The sequence below is a fragment of the Glandiceps talaboti genome, chromosome 14, assembly GCF_964340395.1.
Source record: "Glandiceps talaboti chromosome 14, keGlaTala1.1, whole genome shotgun sequence".
NCBI classification, from domain to species: domain Eukaryota; kingdom Metazoa; phylum Hemichordata; class Enteropneusta; family Spengelidae; genus Glandiceps; species Glandiceps talaboti.
The window spans coordinates 10,598,073-10,611,570 of NC_135562.1; the positions used below are offsets into that span (position 1 = coordinate 10,598,073).

The window sequence follows — 13,498 nt, forward strand, 5'->3', positions numbered from 1 at the left end:
TACAGAATGTTGGCTAAATGTAAGTTGGCTATAGAAATGGCTGAAATTTGGCTGTTGACTTGGAAAGTGGCTGTAATGGCTATTTATGGCTGTAGACTGTATTTGATAGAAACTGTGACTGAAAAAAAGGGGTGCAAAACAGCTGAGAGTTGGCCATATTCATGCCATCTCCGGTTCCACTGCAATAGGACTATGAAAATAAGGTACTACGATTGGTAGATATTAGATTACTTTCAATATTGTACATGAAAGTGTGTGTGCGTGTCTGTATGTATGTCTGTCTGTATGTATGTATGTATGTATATATATATGTATGTATGTATGTAAGTATGTATGTATGTATGTATGTATGTATGTATGTATGTGTGTGTGTGTGTATGTATGTATGTATGTATGTGTGTGTCCAGTGTGTGTGTGTGTGTGTGTGTGTGTGTGTGTGTGTGTGTGTGTGTGTGTACATACATGTGCACACTTACATATACATGTTATTGTTTCTCTGTGTGACAAGGGAGGGGAAGGGGGGTGTCAGTAAACCTAATTCAAATGAAAAACATAATTACACACATTTTTCTTTTAAAAGCATTTATTTTCATTTTACATTTCATTTCCATGAAATGACTGATATTAGATTTACAAATAAAAACATGACAAATAACACTGAAATAAAAGACTGAAATCAAAACATTTCCTGGTTGAAAATAACGCCCTCATCACAAACCTTGTCATGTTGGAAAATATGCCATCATTTGAAAAAAGAAATCTGACAAAATACTATCAACAAATATGATGGTTATAGAACAAAATATTTCATGACTGATCATTGTGTCCTCGGATAAATTCATAACGTCAAGCAGTTGCTGTAAAAGGAGTCCTTCATATATTATCTACAAATGCAGCTAGCCGGAGCTTGTGAACCTTGCCATGCTTGTCTCATATGGTTCATGTGACCTCTAACCCCACATGTGAACTTTGACCCTACATTACATAAAGTGCATGTGAATGGCAAACCCAGGTGTGAACTTTGACCCCATACAAATACATTTGAACTTGTTAATACCCATTCGATATGTGTGAATGCTAATCCCAGTACTACAAACTTTTACCCCCGTAATCATATGGTGCATATGACCTCTAACCCCACATGTGAACTTTGACCCACTACTTATCCTATATATGTGAACTCTAACTCATAATGTGAACTTTGACCCAATACTCATCTGGTGCATATGAACTCTAACCTGATATTCATGCATACATTTTGAGGTGACCCCCCATATACATACTTATGATGCTGGTGAAGCCAATATAGATACAGTGCTGGTGAACCCACAGTAGAACAAAACTGTGATCAGTAACAGAAAATAAATAGGACTTTCAACGAGTGTGTTCAGAAATTAATACTTTATGTAAATGAAACAAAATAAAAAATAACTTTTAATTACAAATTAAAACTGCATGGAATCCTCCTAACAATTGAGGTTTAACACGAGAGATTCAGTATAAACTGATAATCTAGTGGACAGGTTCTGTTCCCTGGTTGCCACATAATGATTAGATGTTATTCCCCAATAATTGTGTTCATTCAGTCAAGGAAAATATGAGTAACCTAAGGGGCCCTTGTTACTACAAGTCGCTAGACGAATAGTGACAACCCTTAGGTCAAAATTATTTTCCGGCTGAATGAAGAAAATATTGGAGAACAACATAATTATACCAGCACCAGTAATATCAAAGAAAAATTAGGGAAAGTAATGGCAATATAGAATGCTTTGACTTATATATTTTGAACATAGAAGAACCAGTGACATATATAGACACATGTTGTCATAACATAGACACATGTTGCTGTGACGTAGAATGACCAGAGTATATATTCCATATTTTTGGCTTGTGCATGGTATAATGTCATAGATCATACAGATACTCAAATGCTATCATTTGCACAATAGCCGTGGAACTAAAGTTATACATTATCGTAAAGTTAGGGTGAATCCAGTAAAACTGCCTTTCTGGACATCTCTCATGAATAGAAAAAACATTGGAAAATAATTGCTGGTTTAGAATAAAATCTCACATACATGATTATGAATTGGGGTTTTTGATATTGCTGTGTTAGCACCAAGTCCCTTTGTCTGGTAAACTACTCAATGTGCCTCATAACTTCTCAGAAACTGAACACTTTCAACAAAAAGAAAACACTTTGAAACTTTGATAAAATCATGATTTTAAACGATGCCAAACAGAAACAAAAGCGTTGGTACTTTAAATTTTTTGATATGTGTGTAAAATAAAATCGGAGAAAAAAATTGCACAAACATGATTACTTGTAAACTAAAAGACACAAGTACATACCAACACATTTTCTGAACTCTCTCGTACACTTAAGAAAGGGTATCAGAACCACCTAGTTCATTAGATAATAAGTATTTTGAACTCCCGAGTGCACTTGACAGAATATTTTGAAACTCCCTAGTATAATTAATAAAATCCGAAACTCCCTAGTGCACTTGATAAAGAGTATTCCAAACTCCCTAGTATAATTGATAAATTTCAAAACTCCTTAGTGCACTTGATAAAAGTGTATTCAGCACTCTCTAGTATACTAGTGGGTTTTGAACTTTCTGTACACCACAATATTATGAATTCTACTCTAGTACTTGATAAAGTGTATTTCACATATTTGATAATAGAAAATCTCAGCTTCATGGCTGAACCATACTGTAAACTAGTCTGTAAGGTATGCCGGTGAAGGGCGCCCTCACACATCAGTCAACCATAGAGCTGGCGATACAACGTATCTTACTGTCTATGTTGCATCTTACACATCATGTCATAAAATAATATTTTAACAATTGAGAGTCTTGAAAAGTACATCACAATGTACACATTAACACTGAAAAAATACAACTCTAGAAGTTCTAAATTGATATCATGATTCTAGACATATATGATATTTTGTACTTCTACTAAAGTATTAGTACACATGCACTTCTATCTGTTAAGTTTTTGTTCAACTTTAAAAATTGGCAGACAATTCCATGTATAAGTAAATACATATGGATTTCAAAAAGTAAGTTATCTTTTTAATAATTTCAGCCGTTTTATTGCTTTTGACACACTGGGATTGGTACCAGGGATTGTAAACACAATGTAAAGCCAGGTACTTTCACATTACTACCATCGATATTGAAAACACTACAAACTAATTACTATGGTCTTCTGATTTAGACACTCAGGTAAAGTCAATAATTGAATATGTACAGAATTACAATGAAAGAAACTTTTACAGTTGTCCAGTGTATAGAAATGACATAGGCTGTGTTTATACATTAACTGTTTGGGGGTACATACTTCCTGCATTTTAATGGTACTTGTAGAATTCTATCTTACTCAGGCATACCATGACTTGCTATTGTTAGAACGCAAACCTGGTATTCAAACCTGATTATACAATGACATTACCCTATGATGCTTGACTACTTGGTGGGGTATTTGCACGAGTGCCTGCAATGTTCTCTGCAGACAAACTTTGTGTAGTGATCGAATGAAAGTGCAGCAGAAAATACTGCAAGCGCGAGTGCAAGTACCCCTGAGTGCCCACACTGTTTCTCACATGGCATGGCGATTCTGTTATTTTTACATATCTTTGTCTGAACCACCAAATTTCCGTAAAAAAAACATATTGTGCAATCACATGGTTTTGTGTGCAAGGAATAATTGTACCCTCATATGCATGTAGATATGCAGTAATGTTTTTGGTGTTGTAGTACAGTGCAAATACCACTTGTATGAACACTGGTGCAAGTCATCACTACTGGTACACATGTAATCAGTGAGTGTAGCTTTACTAAAACGTAAAGGGTACCCTTAGTATAATGCCTTCAAAAAATGACTTTATAACCTTGCAGACATGTTTCGTCATACCAGTAGAGATTAACCATGGCTTTATGTCTGTATTTTCACCTGTGTATTAAACAAGGCGTATATAACCTCAGTCCATGCCACTTAAAAGAATTCACTGACAACTCAGCACAACATTTTGCTATTTATCTGATAAAATCTCTAAAACTGTCATTTCCTTCTGTCATCAAAATCACACAAAACCACACTTGATATGATACAAAAGCAGACACAGTTTGCACAATAGGTCATTCCAGACTGCAAACAGGAAATTGAGAATACAGCGCCCTCACTCAAATTGGGGGGTATCATCACCTCAAAGTAGAGTTTTTTAAGAGCTTTGTCCTTGGTATTCTGTAGATGTGTAAATTAGGGACGTTTTTCGTATTGTTCAGACATCGAAGAAAGCAGCAGTGCTCTATGGTTAACTGAGTAACCTATATACCATGTATACCACCAAGGTACACACAGACAGGAAGTAGAGCGCCACCATGGCAAATTGTGAAAAGGCCTATTCTCATACATAATATATGAAATACAGCTACAGATGTTGTATTCAATGCCCACACACAAACTCTTCAAATTTCCATTCTCCGACAATCATTTTTACAATTTTTCAAGTAAAGAAGTATAAAACAATACAGTTTATATAAATAACACTTAATAGCTGACTTATAGACGGGAAAATTAAACAAAAAGTCACTTTCTGAAATGACAGGAATATGTCAAATCCTTTCCAGTAACTCCACAGTGGTAATAGTTACTACACACATTTCTACACTCTGATGGTGACTGCTAAAGAACAAATAATTCTATTTGGCACTGTAAGTATTTCTATTAGCACAAAACTGTACGAGCTTGCCTTCTCTTGTTCACCTCATATATATATACCCTGCCCACCCCTTTCAATCTGAATGAAGAGTTCCCATGTGTAGTATATGGACCTGTCTTGTCTAGTTCACCTCATATATACCCTACCCACCCCTTTCAATCTGAACGAAGAGTTCCATGTGAACCAAAGTACTGAAAAGCTAAATTACTGAAATCTTACCTTGGTCACATAGTGAATTGACTGATGTTTAGCCAGTCCATTTGGCCCCTTAACTTAGTAATAAATCCACACAATGTACTCTGTCAAAGCACATCAGATTATGAAACTAATCGATTAAGCTAAGACGTATAAACATATCCATAATGTCTATATTTGTGGTCAAGTTGCCAAAAAAATCTGACTTGGACACTCGACTAAAATCCATATGAAATTCAAGATACTTTTTGATCTATTCTCATAAAGCAATGAGCAATTTTCCCACAATGCACCATTCATTTCAGGATAATTGAATCTCAGCTATTGTTCACTTCTTGTCATGAATAATTCATATATGTTGAAATGCTAAAATCCCCAAATGGAAATATCGAACTTGACTACTTGTAAACATCCTATCAACCAAAGAACTGCATCATGGGAATGAAATAAATGTAAATTGTAGCATGGTCTGACCATGTTACAGAACAGTCATTTGAAAAAGTTTATGGCAGACAAAACAGAATTTCAATATTTCTAAAAGATTCAAATTCGTATAACTTTGGATTTATTCCCAGAAGATATGGAATTATTTCCAGCATAGATGAGTTCTCCTCAATATGCTGGAATTATTCCCAACATTTTGTAGTTATCCTGGACATATTTGAGTTCTTCCCATTATGTTGAGATTCTCAGTGACACACACTGGAGTTATTTCCAGCATACAAGTTTAATTCCTGACACAAAAACAGGACTGCAGAACAGTGGATTGACTGGTCAATTTGTATCAGCCATTGATTACAAATATAAAGACAAATTTTGTATTCAAGCTAGGGGGTCAGGGATACGGTTAGACCCCCTAGCATAGTCAATTTGTATCATCCATCAATTACAAATATAAAGACAAATTTTGTATTCAAGCTAGGGGGTCTGGGATATGGTTAGACCCCCTAGCATAAGTCAATTTGTATCATCCACCAATTACAAATATAAAGACAAATTTTGTATTAAAGCTAGGGAGTCAGCATGATTAGACCCACTAGCAAATGGTCATTGTGCTACACTTGCCCAAATAAAAGTGAACTCAAGACATAATTTGAAATATATACCAACAGACAGACTACATGACTGGTTTGCCAGCAATTACATTATTCACTTTATATATATACATTTAATATGATAAATTGTTTTGATTTCTAAATGTTAGACTGTGTCATCAGAACTCTTTAGTATAAGTATAGCGTTATAAATCTTCAAAGCAGGTCCTAGCTTGATACTCATAATCTTCACAATGTCAGTCTGTGTTAGCAGTAGGAATGCTTCACCATCAATTTGCTGTAAACAAACCAAAGAGGAAATCAATTTTAAAAACGAAGATTTCATTTTGATTTGAAAGGAAATGAAAATTAATTTCACCATGGATTGTGCATGATATACTGTTGTCATAGAAACATACATAAACACTTGTTTACACTTTGTAGACAATTGCCACTCCTTCAATTAACATGGACACCAAAAAATAATGAATATTTTAGTCTCATTGAATGGAAGACAGGAGAACCTCATACCGAGGCAAACAAAAAGATGGCACAGTAAATAAATAACAAACAAGCAAATTATACTTTGTTTACATGATACGCATGATCTGATTGGACAACAGGACAATGAACTCCAGATTTTTCATAAATCAACCAATTAGCAACAGTAACTGAAACTGAATTAAAAATGACATCCAGGACATGAATGATGAAACCTTCGAGCTGATTGGCTCTACTCACCTCCTCAGCAAATTTCTTGGCGTGTTCATCACATCCTGGCAATTTGCCAACAAATTCTGATACTTGTTCTGTTGTCCACTTGGCTACTTCACTGGCTGAGATGCCAGACACCCCAGGTAAGAGTTTTGAATGCTGCTCCCAACAGAGCGGCAAATCTTTGGCAGGATAGGGGGACATAGCTGACATAAAGACAGATTGATGGAGCTGATGATGAAGATTGTTCGGAGAACCATCTGAAAATAAATGATACAATATAACCACATTATTTACTATATTTTGCCAGGAGAGAAACCATAAGTTGATGCTCATTGGGCTAAGTTCACTCAAATTTTCAACACTGCAAGCCAGTTCTTGTGGTCAATTAATGTCACATCTACATAATTTCAAACATATTTTACTAACAAATTGTTAGTCCCGTGTTTCATAAAATACATTGTTTCACAGCGTTTGTGTGTCACCAAAACTTTTCCGTTTCAATGTTTGACACTAGAGGGCACTGCACTGCATTCACAGCGGAATTTAAACCATAGAATTTCTTGAGTATTCAAGAACACATTAGTGTCATTTTCTAGGAATGTTTTGTAGCCTAGCAACTAGATTGTCACTGGACACTGGAAAACAAAAAAGTCACTTTTCCAGAAGTGGGTAGGAATGCTAGGATTTCCAGAAACTATCCAGGAGGGTATAATTTCTATGAATACCAAACACATTTCAGCCCAATCCAACATATCAATGTAAGAACTCATAAAACACAACATTTACCTTTAGATTGATCAGACATCTTATCATCAGATGAATGCACTGTTTTGTCTCCGTGGTGTCTGAAATTCACAATACAAGAACCATTAAGTCATCAACCTCTGAGATATACAGTGCTAGGACTTCGTTGTTAAATCAAAGCATATGATCTCTGTATACCAGAATGAAATCCACTTCTAGTACTAGTAGCAAGAATATATATTTACATATATGTGTGTATGTATGTATATAAATATACATACATACATACATACATACATACATACATACATACATACACACACACACACACACACATACACATACATACATACATACATAGATACATACTTGTCTTGTTCATAGACATTACTACCAACTTTTCAGGTTTGACTGACTACTTTCAAAATTAGCTGCACATGGTCACTGATAAAGGATGAACAATGAAAGACTCACCTAATTTTAAATCTGAACAGGGTCAAGAAAAAAGAGAAAAAGAATGCACATTAGTGATGCAGGTAAAACTCTTGTGTGTATCAATGATTCAAATATACAACAAATCTGCTACAACCTGTGAATAAACATTGATGTATTTGCTTGCTTGTGGTATAGCAGGTATGAGACAAGGTTCATGCAATGACATTACAATGTAATTAGTGTGAGTAACTTATGATGTATTGAAACCAATCAGAAAAGAATAGCATGGTCACATGACTAAAATATATGATCACATGATAAATATAAACCAATCAGAAAAGAATATCATGGTCTTGTTTCTTAATAGTCACATGACAAATTGAAGCCATTACCAATGATCATACATACATGTCTATGAGTACATAATCACATGACTGAGCAACAGCCAATCAAATCATTACTTACTTGGATCGTCTGCCTCTCCCTGTAGCTACACTCTGTGATGGTAAATTTTTCACTGGTCCTTCATCATCTCTGCCCTTTATCTTATTAGCATTCTTCTCAGCCAATGGGCATCCAGAGATTCTATGATGTGCTGTGTATTTACCGGTCACATGACCAGACCCATCACATCCTGGGGTTGGACATTTTCTATAATACAAACATTTGATGGTTGTTATTTGTTGATTTACTATTGTCTTCGTGCATAGGAATCAAATGGGATGGGATGGGATGGGATGGATAGATAGGTTGGTAGGGAGGGAGAGAGAGAGAGAGAGAGAGAGAGAGAGAGAGAGAGAGAGAGAGAGAGAGAGAGAGAGAGAGAGAGAGAGAGAGAGAGAGAGAGAGAGAGAGAGAGAGAGAGAGAGAGAGAGAGAGAGAGAGAGAGAGAGAGAGAGAGAGAGAGACAGAGACAGAGAGACAGAGACAGAGAGAGACAGAGACAGAGACAGAGAGAGAGACAGAGAGACAGAGAGACAGAGAGAGATAGAGACAAAGACACTGAGATCAACAGCGTGTACAGTATATCCAACTTACTTGAGTTCTGGTGATTGTGGTATGGGTAAAATTGGTTTCTTCTCTATATTGTTATCAGGGTTTTTAGGGTTGACTCCTAAACGATCTTGTAATGCTGACTCCTTGTTCATATTAGATTGAGAGTATGGACATCCAAATGCACTGTAATGGAAGACAATCACCTATCAGTTATCACTATATAGTCACTCATTGTAGTGATATTCCAGTACCCTTCACTACAGATGAAATTATCAATAAGTTAAAGTGTTTTGCATTCATTTCATTACTGGTGTAACGCTTGTATTTACTTGGTGATAACAACACAACATTATTTGGGCGTATTTATTTCGTTGATCCTAGATGGGAGGAGTTTCAAGCATACTGAGATGGTCGCTGGGCAGTGCGCCCTCACAGGTTGTAAACGGGATAGGCTGAGATGTGCATGCTGGGTATAGGAAGCAATGTTAATGCTTACCTGTGATGGCCTATGTATTTAGCACCTTTGATGTGCCCTATACCTTTACATCCTGGTGTGGGACAACCAGATTGTCTGTAAACAAAACAAAACAAAACAATACAATAATGTACTGTGCTAAATGACATACATGGCTATACATCTAGTGATTCTGATTTTTCCAACTGCCTCTCTCTCTCTCTCTTACACAAGTGTGTTGGATTCTTTAGGGTCTTTATATCAACTGATTAAGTTCAGATAAATTACTATATTTTCCATTCTTTTTCTGTTTTATAGGCTGATATGTGATTGGTTATTCATCCATGTATACAAGGTGGACTTAAAGAAACAGTTGTATGTTATTGGTTAATCAGCAAAGTGTGACGAGGTGTGATTGGTGTTACAAGGAGGCTGGCTATGTGATTTGATACCTGTAGTGTCAAGGTGTTGTCCTTACATGGACTCCTAGATGGACTGATGAGATATATGATTGGCTATACTTACCCAGGTGTAACTAGGTCACCTGGACTGATCTGTGATTGGATACTTACCCAGGTGAAACTACAAGGTCACCTGGACTGACATGTGATTGGCTATTTACCAAGGTGAATCTACAAGATCACCTGGACTGATCTGTGATTGGCTATACCTACCCAGGTGCAACAAGGTCTTACTGGACTGACATGTGATTGGTTACTTAACCAGGTGAAACTACAAGATCACCTGGACTGACATGTGATTGGCTACTTACCCAGGTGTAACAAGAAGGTCTACTGGACTGATTGGTGGTTGTAGTGGATGTCCTGTCTTAGCACACCAACCAGGTGGATGAATATCAGGACTGTCATCCTCCACAAAGTAGTCGTAATCATCGGACCAACCATCAAAATGTAATTTTAAACGGTGACCATCAACTATTACTGCTGTTGCTACACGTATCAACGTTGGGTTACGTTTATCGACCACCTCTACTTTCATTCCAACCTGGAAACCAACGCCTTGTCTCTGTTGGCATGGAAACAGAAACAATGATTAAGGGATGATTTATTGACAAACACTTGTAAACCATTTCATTATTTGTGTTGGCATGGAAACAGAAATAATGGTTGACAGGTGATTTTGTGACAAAAACCTAGAAATGAATTCCTTGACTCTGTTGGCATGGAAACAGAACTATGGATTCTGTGATAATTCATAAATGAAACTATAAATTTGATCTAATTTTCAGTAAGTCTATAGAAGTGCAATAAAGAACATCTAATTTGCATACCATAGTTGAATGACATGTTTACTTAGTATTTTTGTTTACAAATAAAAACACAATTTTCTATAGATTTGATGATAACATTGCGGACTTACCGGTTTAAAAGCTCTAGCTGGTACAGGAACAGACTTTGTCTTTGCTAGATATTCAGCCCACGTAAAAGTCTCTGGGTCAGGATAATCTAGAAGATATCATGAAAACACATATGAAGTAAATGAATTCAAACATTATGACATCGATACATAAAAAAAAAAAACTACGGTCGGCGTGAAATCTAGATGGGGTCAAGTAAACGGAACCAAAATTTTCTTTTTGTTAGGCCTACCTTGAAGTGATTGGAGTGCACATTATTTTAAAACTTACCATTTGGTGGTGTTAGTACTTTCGTGTTCTCCTCACACCAACCCACTGGGTGAATGTATGGTGATGTAGCGTCAGCCCAATAGTCATAGGAATCATCCCAGGCATCAAAGTGAACTAAAAATCTGTTTTCCATCACATCTGCTACCGTGGCAACACAGATCAAAGATGGATTCTTCCGATCTACAGCTTCTAGTTTCATTCCTTTCCTGAAACCATGTGGTGTTACTGTTTCCTGTTGACATTGAGATGGAACAGTAAAATTACTAAAACTGAAATCAGTCTGTGTGAGAATGTAATATTGTAAATGAGACAGAAAACAAAATAAAAAGTGAAATCATGCTGTTAGACTGTCTCAAATTGTCAATGAGATAACGGAAACAAGCGAACACAAACATGTACTGAACTGAGGACAAGTGACTGGCAGCCTTAAAGATTCAGGTATTGTTTCCACTTTTATAATACGCTCAACGTCGGGATTGCGAAGTGGCCCATCTGCTGGACCTTTCAGACAAATGTATCTACCTGATGTTGTCATAGAGATGGAGGCAATAAACAACACATCAACAAACTAAAGCTTTAGTTGGTTAATAGTCAGAGATTGGATGAAAGAAATGGTGGAATAATACTTACAAATTTAGTAGATTTAAAGAGATGTTTGGGTGCAGCCTGTGCCCGGGATAACTTTAAATAACTACTCCAAGTAAATGTCTCTGGAGGAAAACCTGTAATCAAAGCAAAGGTAATATATAGTTATCACACTTGTAGAAACACCAAGTTGTCAATAATGTAAGGGTGACCTCAAGGTCATCTTGACATTTAGATCAAGATACAGACTAACTTTGAAGTTATTTAGTTTTCATCAATCACAGAATTCTAAAAAATAACACAGTCCCTCATAAAAAAGTTAGTGTTTATTGGGGCAGTTATTAATATGGTTATATTTGTAAGCTCAGGATGCTACTTATACACTGTTTACATCACTGTAACAGTTGGGGTTCACTGATTGGATGAACAACTTTTTGTGCTGATTGAGGGTCTTTGACCAGACGTGGTTTAGTTAGAGACCACGTTGGCATCCAGATCTAACCAGACATAAAACACTGCATGCTATAGAAACACACAACCCTTGACAAAGAACAGAAATGGTCTATAGGTGAAGTGACCACATCACTATTTTGGATATGTGATGGACTGAGATTATTACATTTCTAGACTACTGCATGGGATGGATACAGTTGGATGAACAAATAAGAAGTAATTATTTTTAGTTCTGGGAAGAGGCTATGTGAATATTTTCAAAAATGGAGTTGTCACACGAAAGGTTTATCAATTCAAAAATAGAAAACTATTTTTCTAACATTTTCTATTGCTGTACGACAGCAATACTTTGTTTTCTTCATATACCCTATACATTTGAGAGAATGGAATGATCCTATTGTTCAGTGGGTGAGTCTACTACATGATAGGGTAGTCAGGTACATAAAGAGTGGTGACAGGTAAAAGCACAAGATCGAAAGAACACTTTACATAATATCCCACATGCTAATGTACCTTAGTTACCATGGTAATCGACACCAGTGAAATTGACAAATTGTCAACTTACCCCAACTGGATATTCCTTTGTTAGCAAAATGTGATTGTAAAATGCCAAATAATTATATTATGTGATAGATTTAGCATGTAAAAATAGTTCAATTTTTTTTTCTTAATTTGTTTTAATTTCACATTTTTTTGACATTAATATTATATACTGAACAAAAATCTTTCACCTCTTCTGGTAAATAATAATTCTCAAGTAACAAGTTTTATCAACATTGCAAAATACAGTATTTAATTAATGGCCTACACATGTCTGTTTCTGATTGGTTGATGAATAGCTAGGTAAGTGTCATTGGCCAATAGCAATGGCTGTTACATCACTGACCAATCAGCAGTGGCTATTACATCATTGACCAATCGGCAATGGCTATTACATCACTGACCAATGGCAATGGCTGTTACATCACTGACCAATCAGCAATGGCTATATCATTGGCCAATCACCAATGCATATTACATCATTGACCAATGGCAATGGCTGTTACATCATTGACCAACAGTAATGGTTGTTACATTTGAGTCTAATTGAGCTTACCTTTTGGTGGGTGAAGTTTGTGTTCATTTTTTTCACACCAGCCGACAGAGTGAATGTCAGGACAGTCAGCATTCACCCAGAAATCATAACACTCCGAGTAACCATCAAAATGTAGTCTGATACGATATCCCCTTACTTCAGCAATGCTTAACACACAAAACATAGATGGGTGCTTAGGGTCTATGCCTTCTAACTTCATTCCTTGTTTAAATCCATTCTTAGTACAGGGAAAGGGCTGGAAAAAGAAATCAAATCAAAACTCAAGCTACATACATCCATCAATACTGTAAAAGTCAATAAAAAAAAATATTACTCATTGCAAGCGGCAACTACAATCTTTTACTGTTAGTTGAAATTAAACCAACACCTCACACTTCAATTCAGAAATAATCTAATACTAGTCAACAGG

At 36.0% G+C, this 13,498-nt stretch overlaps 1 protein-coding gene across 1 annotated transcript in view; it reads right to left on the reverse strand.

Moving 5' to 3' along the window:
- Window positions 1-624: 624 nt before the first annotated feature.
- Window positions 625-13,498, reverse strand: part of LOC144445176 (lethal(3)malignant brain tumor-like protein 3) — a 50,369-nt gene continuing 37,495 nt past the window's right edge. Inside the window, 11 exon segments of the mRNA XM_078134718.1 lie at window positions 625-6,259; window positions 6,703-6,935; window positions 7,465-7,523; window positions 8,323-8,508; window positions 8,896-9,036; window positions 9,350-9,424; window positions 10,080-10,333; window positions 10,688-10,774; window positions 10,933-11,187; window positions 11,586-11,677; window positions 13,090-13,324. Coding sequence (XP_077990844.1) covers window positions 6,128-6,259; window positions 6,703-6,935; window positions 7,465-7,523; window positions 8,323-8,508; window positions 8,896-9,036; window positions 9,350-9,424; window positions 10,080-10,333; window positions 10,688-10,774; window positions 10,933-11,187; window positions 11,586-11,677; window positions 13,090-13,324 — 1,749 coding nt within the window. The 3' untranslated portion in view covers window positions 625-6,127.